General features: G+C 39.7%; 1 protein-coding gene across 6 annotated transcripts in view; it reads left to right on the plus strand.

Moving 5' to 3' along the window:
• IGF2BP2 (insulin like growth factor 2 mRNA binding protein 2) overlaps positions 1 to 23,501 on the plus strand; it is a 154,658-nt gene that overhangs the window by 93,543 nt on the left and 37,614 nt on the right. For all 6 annotated transcript variants that reach the window (XM_088025135.1, XM_028101092.2, XM_028101095.2 and 3 more), the window contains exons 3-4: positions 18,990 to 19,038; positions 20,137 to 20,188. In XM_088025135.1, the coding sequence (XP_087881261.1) occupies positions 18,990 to 19,038; positions 20,137 to 20,188 (101 nt within the window). The remainder of the gene's footprint in view (positions 1 to 18,989; positions 19,039 to 20,136; positions 20,189 to 23,501) is intronic.

Raw genomic sequence — 23,501 nt, forward strand, 5'->3', positions numbered from 1 at the left:
GTTGAATATAGAAAGAGAGGAAGAAAAAGAGGCATATTCTGCTTCAGCACACAGCAGGTTTGTAAGATTGCACTACAGACCAAAGGCAGATAAGCTATATCAGTGTTTATTAGATAGCTGCTGAAGAGAAAATATCAATTTTAAAAATCCAAAAATATGTTGGGCAGAAGAATCATTATTGGAGTAAGTAAATAGTCTTCTGTGGGCCTTACTTTAATGGAGGCATTATTTACATGGATTTAAAAAAAATAGAAGTTCTCGTGCATTTGTTTAAAAAAAAATCAATCATGTTATTTAATCATGGCTTTCACTAACCTAAGACTCTCTTAATATTTTTAATGGATTTATCTGTTGTACTCTCAATAGGTGTGGTAAATACCTGCTGGAGACAGAAGAGTATTACAGTGGTAGTTGGTGAGATGCTTTTGTTTTAAGTTAAAGAGGCACTTAATTTGTTGGTTAAATGTACCTGGCAGCCCCATGTCAAGGAGAAATGAGGAATAAGTCAGCAGACTTCCCCAATAGTGGTGTGCACACAGCCACAGGAAAGGGTAGAATTATGCTCGTACCCAAATTTTCAGAGCCACAAGGCTCTTTTCTCTGAGGAAGGAAGTCAGTAAGAAGAAAGAAGAGAGGCACCTGGGTGGCTCAGTCTGTTAAGCTTCTGCCTTCAGCTCAGGTCGTGATCTCAGGGTCCTGGGATCAAGCCCCGCATTGGGCTCCCTGCTCAGTGGAGAGCCTGCTTCTCCCTCTCCCTCTGTTGCTCCCCCTGTTTGTGCTCTCTCTCTGTCTGTCTCTCTTGCTGTCAAATAAATAAAATCTTAAAAAAAAAAAGAAGAAGAAAACAGGTTCTGAAAAGAAAGTTAATGCTGATGGCTATGTTTATGTGTCTCCAGTGTTTCACCTGGTGTTCAGTGACCCTGCAAAGGGCCTGATGTTTTGTTTCCGGGTCTTGGTGAAAGGTTTAACATTTTCATGGTTCAACTCAGGAAGTAGGAAGCTTTTCTTGATCTGCTTCCTGCCAGCCTCTCCAGCCTGCTCTCTTGACCTTCCCTGGAAGCATTCTTTGCTCCTCTCAATCTAAATGACCTGGCCACCATGCTTTTGTGTACCTCATTCCCTTGACATGAAGGCCTTTCTGGACTCTTCTCCATTTTTGACCTTGCTTCTAGACCCCTTACCTTTGTTTACCTGGCCCATTCTGTCTCCTACTGCTCAGGACTCAGCTGAGGTGTCTCTGGGGGCCTTTGCTGGGTTCCACCGTGGCACCCTCCAGGGTGATGCAGGCCTATCTTGGCTATAGGGTGCACTGACTGTGTATGTGACTGTCTTCCCAACCAGACTGTGAGTTCCTCCTGGGAGAGGACAGGCTTTTCACCTGTCTGTCTGGTGTCCAGCATAGTAAATACTCAGCAAGTGTTTGTCAAATAAATGAAATTAGTGAGATTAATCAAATCGAGACGTCACCTCCTGGAATACTGAAGAAAAGCAGGGAAGAATTCTGTCAAGTTTCTGGGGCACCTGGGTGGCTCAGCTGGTTAAACGTCCAACTCTTGGTTTTAGCTCAGGTCATGATCTCAGGGGTCATGAGATCGAGCCCTGAGTCAGGCTCCATGCTTAGTGGGGAGTCTTTTGGAGATTCTCTCCCTCTGCCCCCCCCAATAAATAAATAAATCTTAATTAAAAAAAGAATTATGTCAAGTTTCCCAGGGTGGGTGAAGTGAGGGAGGTTCTTCAACATATGAAGAATGATCAACCTCATTTGTAATTAAAATGCAAGTAAGATAATACTTTTCACCTGTGAATAGGCAGAAATAAAAAATTTGATAACTATGTTTTCAGATGTGTGGAGAAACAACATTATGTTGCATTTGTATTTTAACATTATAAATGCAAGACCTTTAACCCAGTGATTCCATTTCTAGGGGTTCATCTTCCAAGATATAGCCACACATGTGCAAAATTAGTAGATAGATAGATATTACAGCATTTGGGTTTTTGTTGTTGGTTTGTTTTGAAATAGCAAAAGAATAGAAACATTCTATGTCCATCAGGAGACCATGGGGCACCTGGGTAGCTCAGATGGTTAAGCGTCGTCTACCTTCAGCTCAGGTCATGATCCCAGAGTCCTGGGATCGAGTCCCGTATCAGGCTCCCTGCTCAGTGGGGAGCCTGCTTCTCCCTCTCTCCCTGCCTGTCCCCCTGCTTGTGCTCTCTCTCTCTCTTTCTCAAATGAATAAATAAAATCTTTAAGAAAAAGAAAGGAGACCAGTTAAATTAATTATGGTACTTCCATAAAATTATTATGCACTTATCAAAAAGAATAATACAACTCTGTGTATGAGTATGACGTAATCTTCAAGTGAAAACATATACAGAGCACTAACATTTTTATTTGGTGGGGAGAATATATACATACATGCTTATGTATAGAATACTCTAGAATTATATTTTTTTAAACTAGTATCAAGAACAAGAGGGCATAAGTACAGAAGGGAATTGTTCTATACCTTTTGGTATCTTTTGAACTTTGTGCAAAGACGATATAGTATTTGGGGCGCCTGAGTGGCTCAGTTGGTTAAGTGTCTGCTCAGGTCTCAATCCTGGGGTCCTAGGATCAAGCCCCACATCGGGCTCTCTGCTCAGGGGGAGTCTGCTTCACCCTCTCTCTCTCCCTTTGTGCTCTCCCTGTCTCTCTCTCAAATAAATAAAATCTTTAGAAAAAAAAAGTACATTTGTTTGAAAGAAACCAGTTAAGTGGTAGATGTAAATGTTCAAATTTGCTGAAATCTGCAGGACCGCTGTATAGAAGTCACTGAGAAGAATTCTGTCCTATGAACACTTTCCTCCTGATGTCTCCCCACACCCTTCCACCCTTTGACCCCTGCCTTTGAAGTCTTTCTTAATCACCTGTTACCTAGACCCTTGTTGCTGGAAAGAGCCTTGGACAATTATCTAGTGGTATCTTCATTAAATCAAGCTGAACATTGCTGCTTTTTGAATAAATATGCTATGCCTTAAGTTTCACCTACTGCTAAAGCATGTTACTTTAAAAATACAAACGTGGACTTTAAAGAACTATTTAGATCAAAAGTGCAATAAGAAGTAGAGTATCACTACAATACTAATTAACCAACATCTGAATTATGGACCAAAGCTGTTTCTATGTAGTGGAAACATAGGCTTTGATCTGGTGGTTTCTGACATCAGTGGAATTCCTTGGAGGCAATTATAGTCTCCTTATTCACAGTCCCATGCCAAGACCTACATATACCTATAGGATGTGGATGAGCTCCTACTTAGCTGTGCCATACCCTCCATTCATAGTAAATTTCATGAAATAACATCACACCTTCAAAATGCAGGTACCAGAGATTGTGCAAGAGTAACCCTGACAGTAGTGAAGGTGTAAACATAAAGCTTCTGTAATCAGGTAGAAAAGGGAATAAATGGGATAAATTGTGGCTGTTGGGATGGGTTATGATACAAATAGAGTCAGAACCCACTATTTTTGGAATACTACTCAGCCATCAAAAAAATCAAATCTTACCATCTGCAATGATATAGATGGAACTAGAGGGTATTATGCTTAGCAAAATAAATCAGAGAAAGACAATTATATAATCTCATGTGGAATTCAAGAAACAAAACAGAGGGTCATAGGAGAAGAGAGGGAAAAATAAAGACAAAATCAGAGAGGGAGACAAACTATAAGAGACTCTTAAGCATAGGAAACAAACTGAGGCTTGCTGGAGGGGAGGGAGGTAGAGGGATGGGGTAACTGGATGATGGACATTAAGGAGGGCATGTGATGTAATGAGTGCTGGGTATTATATAAGACTGATGAATCACTGACCTCTACCTCTGAAACCAGTTATACATTATATGTTAATTAATTGAATTTAAATTTTTTAAATGGGGGAAAAAAACACTGTTTTTGGATTGTAAACCATCCTATTATAAAATACTATGGACTGTGTCATCTAACTTATTTATTGGTTTGTTAAAAACAATATGCAAGCTTTGATGAATTGGTTTTTTTGTTTTTTGTTTTTGTCTTTGTTTTTCCGATTCTCTTTGTAGCTGAGGTCCATAGAGATACCTCTTCTGCTTCTTAACCTTCTCTTTGTGACAGTTTTGTTTTGTTGCTAAAATGAAGTGAATTTTAGTTTGGGAAAGCATTTGGTCTGTCATCTTGTCTAACTGCCTCCAGTTCTGAGGCATTAACCAGAGAGATAAAAGGACTGGCCTCAACATCTGTCTGACAATGTGTCCAAAGGGGAGCGGGATTCAAACTCAGCTGGTCATGCCTTCCACTCTGCTGCCCTGTTGTTGAAATAATGGTAGCCTTTGGTAACAGAATGTTTTATTAGGGGTGGGGAGAATCACAGAGTTAGAAAATCCAGGGAATATATTTAAATTTATATTTTTTCTTAAATTGTATTTCTCTTGAGAAATCAGGGCCTTTTCTTTTGCTTACAGACATTCGATAAAGTGTTTGCATTTCCACAAGTTTCTAGTGGATATTACAAGTTCTCTATTTCCCACCAAGGAACAAAAGTACTCTCACTTAAGCATAATAATCGAGATGCTCTTAAATGAAGAAGCATAATCCTTCAGTTTGCCAGTTGTACTCCTCAGCTTCTAAAATTATCCTGAAATGGATTTTTAGCCTGACTCCTCAGGTGGCTCCATATAATTTCAGTAGCATCTTCCTTGGTTCAGTGCTGGCTCCATGCAGTGCCTTCTAGTGAATGACATGGTTGTGACTCATCAGATGAAGTCAGATCCACTCACATTTCATAGGAAAACCAGCTCTCCTGGGTACATGAGAACCAAAGCTGGGAATGAGAGATGCAAAGCGCAGTTTGAGGTTGCTGTACGTCTATCAAAATAATCCTGCCCACATTTGTAGGGAGCACTGCAGTTTACAGAGTACTTTCTCATAATTCCTTGGGGTTTGGCAAGGGACAATTAAGGGGAGAGGACAGTTGCTCATCACAAAACTAAGGAGACTGGGACTCTGTGAACAGCAGAAGGGAGGGCAGCCGCTGAACCTTCCTCCCTCCCCCAATCATGTTGCTGAGGACCTGGCTCCAGGCAAAAAAAGAAGGAGCTTCCTGAAGTAGGGGGCAGCCCTGGGCTGCATCCAGGGGAGGGGAAAGAGATGGGAAAAGGAATTTGAAGCTGTGGTAGCAGGACCTCTTATGGCCACCTGCTGAGCAAGGTAGGTTGTTCACCTTTATTCAGGCCAGGCGTTGACTTCTCTCTGCAACCTCCCATTGATGGATTGTGCTGGGGCCCACCCAGCCAATGGTGCTGGTTTAAGAGGAAGTGATGAAAAGTCAGGAACCAACTGAGACAGATGCTCTGTTTACAGTCTTTGTAAGACAGGGAACTCAGAAGAGACTGTGAATCAGCAGCTGGAAGGAATTCTCTGTTGAAGTGCCAGAGATGTTAACCCTGTCATGTACATTGATTCATTCATCAAATTTATGGAGTGCCTGCTGTGTACATGCCACCAGGTTAGAAGCTGTGGATGTACAGCAGTAGGTGTAGGATGTGCATAGTTGCAGAAGGATACAGTTCATGAACCTTGCATTTCTATTAGTACCCTGGGAAAACTTCTCTGTGTAAAAGTCTAGTCTTCCAAAATTGGTTATAAATCAAATTTGCATATCTGAAGTTATCTCCCTGCTTATTTGCTTCATTTCAGAATTGATGTAAAGGGATCATAAAATGAATCCTCATTAAAAAGATGAATCCTTTTTTTAAAAAAAAATATTTATTTTAGAGAGAGAAAGAGAGAATGGGGGTGGGGGATGGAGGGAGAGGGAAAGAGAGAGTCTTAAGCAAACTCTCTGCTGAGTGTGGAGCCTGAACATGGGCTTGATCTCACAACCCTGAGATCATGATCTGAGCCAAAACCAAGAGTCAGCTGCTTAATCAACTGCACCACCCAGGTACCCCTAGATGATGAATCCTTTTTAAAAATAAGAACAATTTATATACTCTTTCCCTGGTTCATTCATGTTTTTAAAGTTGACTATTTGAGGTTTTAAAAAGCAAATATCAGGGCGCCTGGGTGGCTCAGTCAGTCAAGGATTGGACTCTTGATTTCAGTTCAGGTCGGGGTTTCAGGGTTGTGAGATCAAGCCCCGTGTTGGGCTCCACGCTCAGTGCAGAGCCGGCTTGAGATTCTTTCTCTTCGTTTCCTCCTGCCCCGCCCTGCCTGTGCTCGCTCTCTTTCTCTCTCTCTCTCTAAAATAAATAAATCTTTTTTAAAAAGTGAATTGCATTGTATTCAAATCAGGTAACATTAAGAGCTAGTGATTTTCCTCTTTTTTTTCATCACACCTTATGAGATACCAGTTGGTCACTGATTTTTTTTCTTTTCATCCTGTGAACTGCTCTTATCTTTCCATTGGCATTGTGTGAAAAGTTGTTTTTCTGACTCCTCTCCCAATTTTGATAAATAACTTTTCCCATGATCTTTTCTATTCTCTCCAGAGTACCCCTTTGTATAGCAGAGAAAGCCTTAGGGGGGGGTCCAGTGCCAAGGACAGGCCCTGGGTAGGTAGGAAAGCTTCTCCAAAACCCCTTTGTGTCAGTGCACATGTCCCACTATTACACATGGGAGTATCTACCCCAACTTTAACTTCTCCATGGCCCTTGGAAACAATGACTCTGCGATGCTCTTTGCTAGCTGCAATTACATTATAAGAATACTGTGCAGAAATAGGTGTTTAAAGGTATTTGGTTCATTTCTAGCCAAAACCTAAAAAATTTAAGCTAGCAAAAAGCAGGGATAACCTTTTTCCTTCAGTATTTAATTAGATCAGGGCACCAACTCTGAAGTACTTTCTTTTGTTCTGTTGACATTAAGTTGAGAGTTCTAAGGGTTGCTGAAGTCAATATTGTCCTGTCTTTTTTACTCCCTAGAATATAAGCAGCCTGAGGACCTTTTTGTTTTGTTTACTAATATACCCCAGAACCTAAGCCAAGTGCTTGGCATATAACAGGTGTTTAGTGAACATTTGCTCAATGAATTTGGAAAAGTTTTCAGTTTAATCTTAGAAATCATCCTGTTCTCTAAAATCAGATAAAATGTCCTATGTTTAATCTCCTGTCAGAACATTTGGGTGTGTGTGGCTTAGGTTGTTTACAATCCAGTATAGTTGAGATGTTACTCTTGTGTGAGATGGTGAATACTACTTGATGTGCACAGCAAAGGGAAGGAGTTCCTATGTGAGGGAGGGGTATGTGATTGGGCCAACCCTCTCCTACCTTTCTCTGCTTATTGGGATTCAGGGCTATAGCAGAGATGGATTTAATTTTTCTTGATCATCATCATGACTATAATGAATAAGGTCAAAATGTTTTATAACTGGTGGGAATAATTCCCTCTTTTCAGAAGTAAAATGTTGTTGGTTTATCACTCATTCCCAGACATTGAGGACTCATTGCTTCTTAGCTTGAATTTTTGTGTTCATTGTGAAACTGTTTCTTCAGTAAGTCAAGGCGTGCTGATGTACTTCTTGTCTTAAGGGGGGGAAACACCACCTTTACATGAGTTGCAACATCTAATCACAGGAAATGTGTGTAGTGACTACTGTGCTAGGAAATATGTTCTATATTTTTCAGTCAGCAGCCTATTGCATTGAGCTGATGAGCATAAATTAGAGTCAGAGAAATTGGCTTGGTTGAAGACCAGAGCAGTGTCTTCAATAAGCACATGTTCTTATAGTTGGGAGACAGAATATGGGATGGAGTGGGCCAGGAAAAAGAAGCCAGCTGTCAGCAACAAATGCTTCTGGTGCATTTGCTGATTGCTGAGCACCTGCTGTGCTCCAGACTTGGGCTGAGGAGGGAAAAAAATGAAAAAGGCCCAGGTAGGAAGGAAGGAGGGAAGGAGGGGGACAGATTTGTGTGCTCTTTGGAAAACTAAAGAAACAATTATTTAAAAATGGGTTGAAGAGATGCTGGAAGGATGGCATAGATGTGGGTGACTAGGCATGTGGCTCTCTTTGCCTTTACAAAGATGATTTTGTGTTTACCATGCACTACACAAGGCAAACATTTATATACTCGGATCATAACTTGTGTTGCATCAAGTTTATGTGTATCATTTATCTTGGCTCAAATTACGTGTAAATATGTGTTTGTACCCTGGTTAGTCTTAATTACAGATAATGAGTTGAGGGCCTTGTAAAGAGTAACTAATCACTTCTGTAGAAACACAGTGGTTTTGTTAACTGGAACCTTCATCACAGCAGAATAAAAACATTAAAGAAAATCCTTTCAGTTCTTAACTCTGTTTAGATCTTAAAAAGCTGGAAGTTGGTGTGCAGATTTTTGATTCACAAAGACTCAGCCTTACCTCTCAAAATCTCACCGTCCTGAATCCAAATGCATGTTTGTACTTTGGCACACATAAATGTTCTAGCCTTCTGAGGACTCAATCCACACGTCTGGGATCTACTCCGCCTTTCCCCGTACAGCAGTTGTATTTGGGAGAGAGTTCTCAAACCTTATCATGAGGCTCAGCACAGCCCTGGTTGAGGCCAGCGGTACTAAGCAAAACTATGAGGCAGATCATTCCCCCCTCAGGCCTTTGCAGGTGTGTCCAGCTCCCAGCCCTTCCGCCAGAAGAGCTGACTGTCAACCAGGAGTCGCTGACCTGGTGAATAAAGTCTTTATCCCCGCCCCCCCCAAGGGCATTTATATGTAAGCGAATTCTTTTGAGGAGCACCAAGTGAGCCACAATGGTGAAGATCCAAAATAATCCTTCCTGGAGGAGGTGTTTTTGGTCAGAGTCTACAATGAGGTTGACACTGAGAGGGAAAGGCTAGAAGTCTATTCCTAAGACCCATTTTCCTAGAATTTGCCTGAAAGGGCGTATCTTGTCCAAAATTCATTGAACTGAAATCTATACATAAAGTGTAAATTTTGCTATTGGTGAATTGACAATTCCAAAGTGACATTTTAAGAAAAAAGATTTAAACTTGCAGAGCCTATGTTAAAAATATCACTCCCTACCTGTGAGATGCAGGCCAGGGGACTCATCAACTTCTCAGTTTATGGATCTGAAAAATGGGGATAGCAATGCCCCCTTCCTATGGGAGTGGTAAGGCTTAAAATGAGATGCTTAGGATACATGAACTTAAGCAGTGGTGGTGGTTTGGGGAAAGCTTCCTGCTAAAAACACTGTGATGAATGTTTTGGGTGTACCTTTGAAAACTTTATTAGACTTCATTGAATAAAATAACTTGGATGGGGAAGAGATAGTGTTAAGTGAAGCACATGGAGAAGTTCTGGTCACACCAGAGCTCCAACTGTTTCTTTGTCATGTCACAAAATTGAGGAGGGAGATGGTGGATGGGAAAGGTGGTATTATTTGTAGGAAATTGTATACAAACCTTGATAAGAGTGGTTACACTTTTCCTGTAAGCATTTTTTATTTTCTTTTTAATTTCCTTAAGTTTTTGGCAAAGAAAAATATCAATTTTTCCCCAAATTATTATTTAGATTTTTTTTTTTTTGGTCTTCAGTTCAAATAGTTCTCCTATTTCCTGCTATTCTGGTAAAAGGACCCCTTTGCCAAAAACTGAATATGAATCAAAAAAGAGAAAGTTTTAGATCCTTCCTTTTTAAAGAGCTAAAATACTGAATCTGAGAAATCTGGTTATCTACTTTGCTAGAACAGTATATGGTCATTTCAGTCTACAAAGTCAAGCATGCTAGTTCCTTTTTTTTTTTAAGATTTTATTTTTTAAGTAATCTCTACCCCCAACTTGGGGCTCGAACCCACAACCCCGAGATCAAGAGTTGCATGCTCACCAACCGAGCCAGCCAGGTGCCCCCATACTGATTCCTTTTAACAGGAGATTATTTTAACCTTTCTCTTACACTTTCCAAAGGATTTATAGAATCTTGCAATTGGAATAAAACTTAATGGTCTTTTAATGCAAATTATACTCACTGTACCCCTTCCCAATAGGGGAATTACTTCACCGTCTTGCCCAGGAGTAGCAGTCTGGCTGGTCTTCTCATGAACGTCTAATCATCATAAATCATCCCATTGACTTTTCTCTTTTGCCTTCTCCCTCTTTCAGCAACAATTAAGAATCCCTGGTGCTTTCCTCAAAAGGGAAATCTGGAATTGTGTTAGCAACTTCTTAAAGTGTCAAGGCCTTTTTATAAGCTAGTAGACTGTCTGAGAGGGTGTAGGAGGTTAAGTAAGTTACAAAGTCTCAGGCTACTACTTATTATATTCACTGATGTCTTTTCTGTCCCATTCAAGCAGTGGACTTTCATGAGCTCCTGACCCTGAATGTGCAGGAAGCATGAGTATGTTAGGGCTGCTTGAGAATTTATGGTTTTGTGGACCTGAGTTCATAGAGCAAAGGAAGTTACCAGGTTTTTAATTGTAGTTCTACTGGCTCAAAACTCTTTACAATAGGTCACCACAATAATATCTAATTTAATCCTTTTATGATTTGACCCATAGTACTGCTAATATTAATTCACAAAGACTTTGATCACATAATTTTTCTTCCTAAAAAATCCCAAAGCCTCTTTTTGTTCATTTTTTTCAGCGGTTTATATATTAAAAACATTAAGTTTTCTAATAACTGTTATAATACATTTATTTTAGATTCCATAGAGGCAAAGGCAATTGTTCCTCATAATTTTGTAACAAAGAAAGTGACTAAACAATTTGTTTAGTTGACTCCTAATCATTTTCTGTGCCCTGCCTCTCTCTCTCTCTCTCTCTCTCTCTCTCTCTCTCTCTCTCTCTCTGTGTGTGTGTGTGTGTGTGTGTGTGTGTGTGTGTGTGTGTTTGAGAAAGAGAGAAAGAGAGACAGAAAAGAGGGATTTGGGGAAAGGATTTAAGTGACAGTTGACTAGAGGATTGGACTTGGCTATCACTGGTGATTCATTTGCTTCCCTGAGCAGCCCTAGGTCCTAGTTCAATTTAGCACTGAATATCTTTTGTACAGACTGTCCAGAAGTTTTTAAGTTTAAGGTTTTTTTTTAATTTTTATTTAAATTCAATTAATTAACATATAATGTATTTGTTTCAGGAATACAGGTCTGTGATTCATCAGTCTTATATAATACCCCGTGCTCATTACAACACATACCCTCCCCAGTGTCCATCCCCCAGTTACCCCATCCCTCCACCCCCCTTCCCTCCAGCAACCCTCAGTTTGTTTCCTATGATTAAGAGTCTTTTATGGTTTGTCTTCCTGTCTGGTTTCATCTTGTTTCATTTTTTCCTCTCTTCCCCTATGATCCTCTGCCTTGTTTCTTAAATTTCACATATCAGTGAGATCATATGATAATTGTCTTTGATTGACTTATTTTGCTTAGCATAATACCCTCCAGTTCCATCCACATCATTGCAAATGGCAAGATTTCATTTTTTGATGGCTGGGTAATATTCCATTATGTATATATACACACCCCATCTTCTTTATCCATTCATCTGTGGATGGACATCTGGGCTCTTTCCATAGTTTGGCTATTGTGGACATTGCTGCTATAAACCTTGGGGTGCACGTATACCTTCGGATCACTACATTTGTATCTTTGGGGTAAATACCCTGTAGTGCAATTGCTGGGTCATACAGTAGCTCTATTTTCAACTTTTTGAGGAACCTCCATACTGTTTTCCAGAGTGGTTGCACCAGCTTGCATTCCCACCAACAGTGTAAGAGGGTTCCCCTTTCTCCGTATCCTCACCAACCTCTGTTGTTTCCTAACTTGTTAATTTTAGCCATTCTGACTGTGGTATCTCATTGTGTTTTTTTTTTTTTTAATTTTATTTATTTATTTCAGAGAGAGAGAGAATGAGAGATAGAAAGCACGAGAGGCAAGAGGGTCAGAGGGAGAAGCAGACTCCCCGCCAAGCAGGGAGCCCGATGTGGGACTCGATCCCGGGACTCCAGGATCATGACCCGAGCCGAAGGCAGTCGCTTAACCAACTGAGCCACCCAGGCGCCCTCATTGTGGTTTTGATTTGTATTTCCCTGGTGCCAAGTGATGTGGAGCATTTTTTCAGTCTGTTGGCCATTTGGATGTCTTCTTTGGAGAAATGTCTGTTCATGTCTTCTGCCCATTTCTTGATTGGATTATTTGTTCTTTGGGTGTTGAGTTTAATAAGTTCTTTGTGGATTTTGGATACTGGCCCTTTATCTGATATGTCCTTTGCAAATATCTTCTCTCATTCTGTCCTCTTTTGGTTTTGTTGACTGTTTCCTTTGCTGTGCAGAAGCTTTTTATCTTGATGATGTCCCAATTAAGTTTAAGTTTTGAACACACACTAATGAGTGCATGGGATACAGTGGAATCTGAGTGTAGCACTGTCTGGTGAGGGAGGGTGACACAAAAACCATGGTGGTTTCAGTCTTGTCTCTGCCACAGTCCTTGGAGTTGGTTAACATACTTGCCACTCTTTACAGAGTGCACATTTTGTCATGCTCTAATTTCCCCCCAAAGTGAGGACTGTGTGTCATCTGTTGGCACCCAGAATTGCTGTGGAAACAGATGGGACCTAGTTAGGTAGAATCCCTCATAGAACACCAACGGACTCTATCATAGGATCCTCTTTACTTCCTAGATTGCCTCTCTTGTCCACAGTTTACCTGGGGATCCTCCAGTCCCTACACAGCCTAATTTTCAAATGGAACCTGAGGTCTCACGAGCTGCATTCCCACAGTTTGTGAATTTTGTTCTCCACTTAAGCCCTCATCATGGTCAAGGCTTGGGCTAGAATTCCCAAGGTGGCTGATTCGACTTGTGGCTAATTACCATATGCCTGAAAAACTATGCCATCATCCTCCACATATGCAAGCCTGTATTTTACTTCATTCCCCCCCCACCCCACCCCCCACCCCCGCTAAATACAGGTAAAATAGTTCTTCAGAATCACAGAAATTCCATGACAATTAAATATGATTGTATTTCCCCAAATGGTTGGCCACTTATTCTAAGCTACAAATTCTACCATACAAAATAATTTCTGCCGGGCGCCTGGGTGGCTCAGTTGGTTGAGCGACTGCCTTCGGCTCAGGTCATGATCCTGGAGTCCCAGGATCGAGTCCCATGTCGGGCTCCCTGCTCAGCAGGGAGTCTGCCTCTCCCTCTTGTGCTATTTCTCATTCTCTCTCTCTCGAATAAATAAATAAAATCTTTAAAAAAAAAAAAAAAAAAAACAAAATAATTTCTGCCAGGTAATTGAAATTCCTAACAATGGACATCTCGTTTATCTGAAATTCACTCAAGTTGGAACTTTCTATTTCCTCTGGGCATCTACAGTACAAAGGTAATAACATTCATAAAAAGTATTCTGAGGCACTTGAAAAACTCCGTATACTGTCAATTAAGTCAGTTAGAATTAGATGAACTGGGTTTAAATATATTTGTTTTGTAGTTCTTTAAGATTTGATAGTCTAGACATGTATACTACTGTCACCAATTAACCAGAATATAGAATCAAAATAGCCAAGTTCCCCAGCCCATTCCGAAGATGGCTGTAGGGCTATATTACCCCCTTTCCTGGTAACATGGAGGCTGAGCTTCTTTCCTTTTCTCACCCAAAATGCTTACCTTCCTTGAATTTTGAGAGTGGGTAATTCTAAATTCCTAAATCCTGAAGCCACTGGGAAAGAGCCTGTGTCTCTCCTTTCAAGAGCACTCTCTGCTTGACAGTGGGTCTTACTCTGCTTTCAATTAAAATGAAAAAGAACAAGATCAAAACCCTGCTCCTGGCTGCCCTATTTGTTCTTGTCCCTTTATCTGCATGGTTGTTGGATCTCCTTATTCTCTTTAAATCTAGAGCAATTCTGCCATTTTTAGATTTTTTAATGACACTGACATTTTGAAGAGTCCAGACTAGTTGTCTTGTAGAAAATTTTACATTGTTTCTGTGCGTTGCTCTTTTCTCCTATAGTTTTTTTTTCTTTTTTCTTTTTTTTTTTTTTTTTGCTGTGGTGAAATGTACGTAACAAGATTTGCCATTGTAGCCATTTTTAAGTGTACCGTTCAGCTGCAGTAAGTCCACTGGCCGTGTTGTACCACCATCACCACTATCTGTTTCCAGAACTTTTTTATGGTCCCAAACAGAAACTCTGTACCAATAAACATAATTCCCCCTTCCCCCTTCCCCCAACCCGCTGATCTAGATCTAATTAACTTGACTAGTATAAGTCTGAGTGGATTCTCTTAAGTTTGGGGATATATTGAAAACATTCCTTCATGTGAAAGAAGTTATAAGAAAATAAATATAAGACCCTAACAGATTAACTTTAGTATATGTACTTCCCAAGTGAGCACACTAACAGATTTAACTTCAATAAACAGTACAGAGGGGCACCTGGCTGGCTCAGTCGGTTAAGCCTTCAGCTCAGGTCACGAATTCAGGGTCCTGGGATCGAGCCCCATGTAGGACTCCCTGCTCAGAGAGGAGTCTGCTTCTCCCTCTCCCTCTGCTCGTGCTCTCTCTAAGTAAATAGATAAAGTCTTTTAAAATAAAAATCAGTGCAGAGCATAAAATTTTGATACATGCTGCAGCATGGATGAACCTTGAAAACATTATGCGAACTATAATAAGCTGAACACAAAAAGAAATATTGTATGATTCCACTTACGGAGGTATCTGTAATAGGCAAATTCTTTACTCTTGTTTTTAAGGTAGATTGATGAAAGCATTGAAGGCATGCATATAAACTGCAGGTGTAACCAATTGCTTTTGATGAAGGGATAAGTGCACAAAGTTTGGGCAGTTTGGTGTGGCAAGATGGAGAGGTGGGGAGGGAGGCAGTAACAGGGTCGTGAAAGGGAATTTGGATGTGGTGACAGGGAGTCTAAAAAGGCAGGAGTAACCAGTCATACTTGTGTTTTAGAAAGTCACTGGCATTCAGGGAGGGATAGATGAGAGAGGAGGGAGTACCTTCGGCAAACGGGCCAACTAGGAGACTGCTGTAATGCTTCTAGGCAGTGAGGATGAGAAATGTCATTACATAGATTTAGAGAAGCTTGACTTCTTTTTTTAAAAAAAGGAACTGTGAAATTATTCCTTTTTTTAAGGAACAAAAAATTATTTTCTTAAAACCAGTCGCTTTCCTGGGGCACCTGGGTAGCTCATTTGGTTGAGCGTCTGCCTTTGGCTCAGGTCATGATCTCAGGGTCCTGGGATCAAGCCCCACGTCGGGCTCCCTGCGCAGTGGGGAGTCTGCTTCTCCCTCTACCCACCCCCCCATGCTCTCTCTCGCTCTCGCTCTCTCTCTCAAATAAATAAATAAAAATCTTTAAAAAAAAAGTCACTTTCCTGAGTTACTGTGTATGTTCGGCTTTTTAAAGCAGGGCACACTTTTATGGATTTCAGAGAGAAAAAGATTTACATTTGTTGGTTGAAACTGAGCCAAACACTGTTTCCTTTCTAAAGGAAAGAGGGAAAAGAACTCTTCCCTCTTCTCTTGACTAACTGGCAAAGGAGAAATAAACAGTTGGCCTTCCTGGGTGGGGTCAGGGGGATCCACATCACAGGCAGGCTATAGCCAGCAAGAGGAGTGCTTTTCCCAGCCCCTGGGGTGCTGTGTACTCCTTTTAGACTAGGCACTGGGCTCTGTGCTGGACAGGAGACTAGTAAACCACAGACTGTCCTTGAGGAAATTACCATTAGCAGAGGGTTGGTGGGGGGACACGACTGCCCCAGCAGATAGCAGAGTGAGCTGTTACAAAACCTGCAGGGTGCAGAGGAGACAGTTCTGCCTGGAGATGCCCCGGAAGCCTCTGCACGTGTGAGCGGGGTTTGAAGGGCATGTGGAAATCCCTCCCAGGGGAGAGGGAGACGGGCATCCCAGAACTCCGACAAGGAGGCATAGCATCCAGATGGTGCTGTGCAAGTTAGAAGAACTCACAGGTCCTGATCATTCCTGATCCTGAAAGATAATCGCTCAGGATAATCTTCCCAGTGACCCAAGGATCAGTTTAATTGGTTCTCCTGTAGTGATCTCCAGTTCCTTTTTTAGTTCTCAGCTCTTTTTCTTCTTTTCCATACTGATCTAAGATTAGAGATGCCACACGCTAGCTTTTTAGAGATTATTTCTCCTAGAATCCTGCTTAATGAACATTCCAGTTACTGAACTGATTGCTCGATATGCATTCTTTACATGAGATATTACAGGGAAACATTATTGTTTTAGGCCCATTTAGTTAGGATTTGGGATAATCCGGACTGGGCAGAGTGTGATGACTGACTTACACGTTAGGAACAGAGTTGGCTAAACAAATTGATATTCTGTTAAATAAGATTTCAAGAATGCCTAACCTAATTATCGAAGAAGTGAGGTGTTTGTTTTTTGTTCTTTCCTTTTTTTTTATTTAGTAGGTTCTAGCGTACTTTTCAAAAATAAATCTTGTGTATTCATTAAAGCCGCCTTAATAGGAGTTTTAATTGTTAATTTTTTAAAGCAAGTAAGATGTGAATACGTTCCCATTTTTTAAAAAAAGTAAATGACAGAAGTAGCTAAAATAAAAAGTGTATGTCCCCTTTCACCAACTACTTGTAGCTACCTTTTTTAATGCATTTACAAACATACACATTTAATAACATGTAGTCTGTTTTGGGCACTTAAAAAACAGGATCAGCCTAATCTATAATTAGCTCTCTTCTTATAACAGCATGCCTTAGAGAGTTCCCTATGACCATGCCCATGTGTTTACTTCATTTTTTTTAAAGTAATCTCTACACCCAATGTGGGGTTCGAACTCTCAACCCCGAGATCAAGAGTCGGGTGCTCTACTGACTGAGCCAGCCAGACATCCCTACTTCATTCTTTTTAACAGTTTTATAATGTTCCATCTTGTGACTCTCCTATGATTTATTTATTCATTGCCCTGTTGGTGGATACTTAGATTGTTTGCAGTCTTTGTCATAACAAACAATGCTATAGTAGCTGTCTTTTTTCAAATCTTTGTGTTCATGCATGAGTTTCTTCCAACAAGACTTATACCAGTAAGTTCTTGCTTAGCATTTAGAATCGATGTTTATATCTGGAGATAACAAAAATATTTTTCTTCAGAAATATTCAATTTCTTGCAAATTCTGATGCCTTTACCATAGTTAGGCTTGTGACATCTTCTGTGGAGCATTCCATGCAGCCACTACGCGGGATGGTGTCAGCAGTTTTATTATGAACTATTGCCAAAGGCGGTGTCAGAAAAGAGGCTTCCTAGCATAGAGGTAGAAATCAGTTCTTGGTTCTTTCTCCTCCTTCCTATCCTGATACAAGATTAGAGGTTCTATAGACGGGCTTGTATTGACATTTAAGCAGCCCTATAGTAAAGCATGAATGCATTCTCATTTTTAAAAAATAAGACAGAAGTACTATGTAGGATCTAGAACATAGGGATGGCCCCCCCTTGCATTTAAAAGCAATCTGAGAAAACTGGAGCTCCTGATGTACTTCATTGTTTGTTTCCATATTTCCTCTCTCTTTTCCTCTCTGTATGAATTGTAACATTGTTTTCTGGGGCTGTTGCCCACATTAAAGCCATGCAAAAACATGTGGCTCTATGTTGCCACTATTTGGTACCTCTGACACCAGAAGGAAAGAAAAAGTAATGGCGGGTACTTTGGCCATTACATCCCTTCTCTTGCAACCCCCCAAATGGATATTTAGGGGAATTGAATGTCAACTCTGTCCAATAAAATGACCTCTCTAATATTTAAATGTTGATTTGTATTTTCTTTCCAGGATCTAACATGTTCTTAAAAGATAGAAAAATTCTTATCCTCCTATTTCTATTCTTTTTTTCTATCTAATTTTAATGTTTACATAAAAACAAGAAACAATCTAAATCACTTAAAGTTATGAGACCAGCAGGGTGTCCCAGAAAAACAGAAAAATCCTCTGACTAGAAAGGCAGGAGAAGTCTCAAAAGTCCATCAACTGGAGATGGGTTAAATGCACTTTGGTACGTCCAGGTAGGATAAAATAGAATGAGGATGCTCTCTGCCAACATGGGAAGATCTCCAGGATGTTACTGTTAAGGTGAAAAAAACAACATGCAGAGAGCTTGTAGAATATGCAAATATTTCTATAAGAGAAAATGAAAAATAAGAATTTATATTTGTATTTGTTATTATTTGCATAAAGAAACTGAAGGATAAGTAAAAGAATTTATTTCCGGGGCGCCCTGGGTGGCTCAGTAGTTAAGCATCTGCCTTTGGCTCAGGTCTTGATCCCGGGGTCCTGGGATGGAGCCCCGCATTGGGTTCCCTGCTCAGTGGGGAGCCTGCTTCTCCCTCTCCCACTCCCCCTGCTTGTGTTCCCTCTCTCGCTGTGTCTCTCTCGGTCAAATAAATAAATAAATAAAATCTTTTAAAAAAAGTATTTATTTCCTGTGAGGGAAGGGGGTGCGTGGGAGTAAGACTTTCCATAGTCTACCTTTTTATAGTGTTCTAATTTTTGAATTGTTACTGTATTGCTTATTTAAAGATAAAAGTAATTTTTGAAAGGAAGTTTTGCATTATTAGGTACGGGATGAGCTAAATCTGATCTTGTTGAAGCCCACTCTATATGTGACCTCACCTGTCGCGTTTGAGCCTATGTACCTTATGGCGTAGGGTCAGTTACAGGACCACATATTTTGGGGAGGAAGGTAATAAATTCTGTTAATTAGAATACATAGGCAATTTCAGTTCTAACTACTTTGGCAAGAAATTGAAAAGGCACATCTGCATTTAAACTGTTTCTTTAGCATATTCGGACTTGTTGGGTTTATTCTTCACTTTTCCCCCCAAGTAATTGAAAACCTTAAAACATGATGCTCATGAGTCATAGCTGGAATCTCCTGCTGATGCCTCCGTAAGCACAGTGAGAAAGTGAACTCAAACTCTGGTCTTAAGCCTATTTTTGTTATTTGCTGAAGTCTGTGTCCTAGAGAGAGTGTTATAGTGTGAGCTTTCATTTTTACAGGAGCAGAAAAATTCAGATCCGAAACATCCCTCCTCACCTGCAGTGGGAGGTAAGCTAGCGTCACCTGCATGTTTATAGTCTATCCTCACCTTACTTTTTAATAGGCCAACAAAACATCGCTCCCTCTGTTAGTTCCCTGAAGAAGTAGAGGTCCTCAAGGCCTGTCCCACAAGGCTCCTGGGTCCCCTCTCTTCCTTTTTCAGTACCCTAATGTATGTAATCTGTCATAACTTTAGGGTTGTGTTTGTGCCTTTTGTTGTGCAAGATGTGTGCTCTGAGCCCTCCTGCTCTGTCTTCTCAAGCACCAAGCACCAACAAACTGTGAAACAAAATGTATACCTGGCTGGTGGTTTTTATCTCATAATTTTGTGAATGATTTTTACCTTTCCAAATTACGATTTTGGAAAAAATAAAATAAAATCAGTGGAAACCCAATAAAAATAGAAAGTCGTTAGTTTGAGTAGGTTTTTTATTTTGAATTAGTTTTGCCAGTGGCTAAGATATAGTTTCAGAATTGTAAAACTTCTTATAAAATAGCAACCTTAAAATTTAAGAAGATAAAATTCAAGGAGTGGCCTTATTGCATTATTTAAAAACAAACTGCCCCAATGTTTATTTCCAACTCAAACAAAATCAAAACAGCCTTAAAGGAAACAGAATGTTTTGTCTAATATTTTTATTACTTTAAAAAAAACAACCTTTATTATGAAACATTTCAAACATATATATCCCATTGCTTTGTAAAATTAAGAGATTCTCTAGAGAAAAACAGAAGAATGGTTAAAACTTCCAAGAAGGACAGGTGAGCCTTGTATTTTATTCTGCTTTTCATTTCAAAATCAGTGTATTCCAACCATCATCATGAATGTGATTGTTAACAGTTACTAAGACTGAAATTCTGCTGTGTCACCTCAGTGAACAGATTACTTGAGAGCCAATAAGCAAATGCAAGTACCATATATTTATTCAGTTCTGTTTTGTTGGAAGACCTGAAATATCAATTTAATGAGATTATTCCTGGGACAGTTGTCCTTGTTTTGTTTTACTTCATTTGCTGGAAGATCTCACTATACTTTTTTTTTTTTTTTGTGGTGAGTATGATCTTGTCTTCCCATTCTGACATTGAAGGTTGTTTTTTTTTTTCCAGGTGCTGGATGGACTTTTGGCTCAGTATGGGACAGTGGAGAATGTAGAACAAGGTAATAAGTGAGGAAATTAGCCTAATGAATTTTGATAGGGATTATTATCTGTTATTTCTTATAGACTGGGTCAGCTCCAAAGAGAAATAGTAAGTTCAAATTCCTTTGGAACAAGCTTCCTCTGTGTATGAGAGATATTCAGATCTTTTTATCCATATCTGTATAATTTATTTTTTCAAGGAATAGGATTTTCAGGTTGGTTTTTTATACTCTGTTAATGTGCTGAAGCAGTAGGCAAACACTGTCAGGCTGGGGTAAGCTTAATTCACTTGGAAGTAATTTAATTTATGCTCTTACAGTTTGCCTCTTCCTGGCTAAGAACAACAGATCCCTAATGTCTTAGACTGAGTGTTTCTCAAGGAGTAGGATCCCCCACAGTACTTATGAAAATGCAGATTCCTGGGGCTCACCATAGACCTACAAAGTAAGACTCTTAGGGGCAGGAATTCATGAATCTCTATTTTAAACACAAGCACCCCCAAGTGATTTTTGTGTGTACTCAAGTTTGAGAGCCACAGGCTTAGGAACAGTGTTGGAAATCCACAGAAAATATATACTCTTCTTTTTGCCATTCTCATCTCATCTAAAACATGAAATGCTATGATTTTAAAAAGAAAAAAAGGTACCTTTTTAAAGAAGCTGATATTTTACGTAGCTCTTTAAGAGTCCCAGAGAAGTAGATTCCAGGCACCTGATGTGATAGGCTGTTACATGCAATAAAGATTATTTTTCTGGGGCACCTGGGTGGCTCAGTCATTAAGCGTCTGCCTTTGGCTCAGGTCATGGTCCCAAGGTCCTGGGATCGAGCCCCGCATCAGGCTCCCTGCTCAGCAGGAAGCCTGCTTCTCCCTCTCCACTCCCCCCGCTTGTGTTCCTGCTCTTGCTATCTCTCTCTGTCAAATAAATAATAAAATATTTTTAAAAAAAGATTATTTTTCCTTTGGCCTAAAAAACAGAATATGAATTTGGTTATTTACTGACTGTGGGACCTTGGAAAAGTCACTTACCCTCCCTGACTCAGTTTCTGCCTGTATAAAATGGGGAGAATGATTTCTATCCCTTCCATATCATTGAATAGTTGTGGCACCCAAAGAGAGCCTGTATAAATATTTGTAGGTGATGGAGTCCTATATGATCTCAAGGGATTGTTAAGGTTCACTTGGAAATCATCACGGAACCCATTTTCTTATATGCAATCTGTTCTATCTGCCAATATAATAATCATTTTAAAGTAGTAATTATTCAGACGTTCTCCACTCCATGAATATTAAAAATATTATTATTCAATTTCATGCTGCTGACTGCCCATGCCCAAAGGTGAAGGGAAAGAGCTCAGAAAGAAGACATGATTTACAAGGATTCTATTTCTCAGTTCTTGTTATTTCCCTCAACATGGAAAAGAAGACATTCTAATAAGGATTGGATATAGTAGGCAAGATGGCCTCACAGACATGAACCTGTAAAAGTTACTAGCCAAGACCATGTTATAAATTCAGGACAATGCCATGCAAAGAAGAATTATTCCAGGTCCTTGGGGCAGTTTACAACTTCTAGCACACCTGTGCCCTGGAGACCATCCAGTTTCCAGCTGCCTCACAACTACAGGATAGAAGTGTTGGGCTTTTGTTTTGTTTTGTTTCATAGGTGATTCCTGATTCAGCAGGAAAACATTTTCAGTAGAGTCTTAAGAAACTTTTTTGAGCTTTTATGTCCAGCGAAATAAATTTTTTGTATGGAGCTCAGTTCTTTCCAGAATCACAGAACTGTCTGATTTCCTGACGACAAGTGTCTTTGAATAACAGAGAACATGACTAAGAAGTGAGAACAAAATCTGGGAGTCTGAGAATCCTAGTGGATAGATTTATTCAGGAGGTTCAAACCCAGCCCTTTCTCCCTTTCTGGGAGTCAACAACCTCATCTGGAACACTAGAAAGCAGCAAATAGGAACCCTCTGTACATTCTGTGTATCAGCACTGAGAGGATGGTTATGGGCTGCTCATCCCCTGTTTTGCACTGTGAGGACTTCTCTGGGTAAGTGTGAATTAGAGGCAGCAAGAACACTCCCAGGCAGAGCCGGGCTGGGCTCTGCATTTATGACATGTAAATCTCAGTAGCAGCTCCTTCCTGAAGACTATGCATCCCTTCCTTGTGAAGGCTACAGCTACCTTGAAGTTACTGGATAAACAATATCTTTAACTGTAGTCTTTAACTTCTTTGAGAGTCTTACAGAAATTATAAACCAGAGAAATTCATATAGCCACACCTTTGAATCTTTGGTGGGCGTGGAGGTGGGGTGTGAGTTTATAAAATTCCAGAAGCCCTAACATGGATCCAGGATTAGGAATTCCTACACTACAGGGTTTTATTTTTCCTTTGGAAAGCAGCTTTATCATGGTTTTCTTGAATTATCATTAACTTCCTGTTGTTAGTCTCTCAGTAGCTTAAATGTTTAAAGGGAGGATCTGATTTAGTCATGGCTACTAGTTTGGGGAAAACCAGGATTTGGGGATTAACTTTACTGGCTTGGATTGGGAAAGTTTTATCTTGCCTTCTGAATTTATTTTTAACTTCTGACTTTAGAAGAAGAGGCAAGCAATTAGGAACCAAGATAAGCCAGCTCACAAGAGTTTGGTATTAGCCACTCTTAGAGTTTGTGTTCTTTCCTTCAGCCAAGTGAGTTATAATTGTCAGTTTTCTTTATTTATTATATACAGTTACTTGATTTAACTCACACAGTCATGGAGCTCAGTCAAAGGGAAACAAAAATATGATTAATTCAACTTTAGGAATTAATAAAGAATTAAAATACTTATTATTTTATACATATATCCGGTTATTTAAAAAAAATGCAGACATAACACTTAAATGTCATACCTTGCTGGTAGTACAGTAAATTGGTATAAACTTCTAGGAAAATAATCTGAAAATATGCATTAAGCATTATGTTCTGTTACCCAGTTATTTTTCTTTGATTTTAGCCTAAAAATGTAATTCAGAAGAGAACACAAATCAGATGGTGTTTGCAGTAAAGGTAATTTTTAGCAATACTACTTAGAATAGCAGATATTGAGAATAACCCATATGTCAGCAATTGAGGAGTGGTTAGGCAAAAATCATGGCACATTTACTTACTAAAATTTTATGTAGACATTAGAAATGAAAAATACAAACATGTGCATAGACATATGACATGCAATAGTATTTATAAGTGAAACTATAGCTTTGAGTTGTATATATAGTTGATTACTATTTACTATGAATGCACATGAATAAAGATAGAGACTCAAGTAACTGTGGAGTTAGGGTGATGAGT

The sequence above is a fragment of the Eumetopias jubatus genome, unplaced genomic scaffold, assembly GCF_037043125.1.
Source record: "Eumetopias jubatus isolate StellerSeaLion01/CBP00866 unplaced genomic scaffold, mEumJub1_p1.0 scaffold_1, whole genome shotgun sequence".
Lineage (NCBI taxonomy): Eukaryota > Metazoa > Chordata > Mammalia > Carnivora > Otariidae > Eumetopias > Eumetopias jubatus.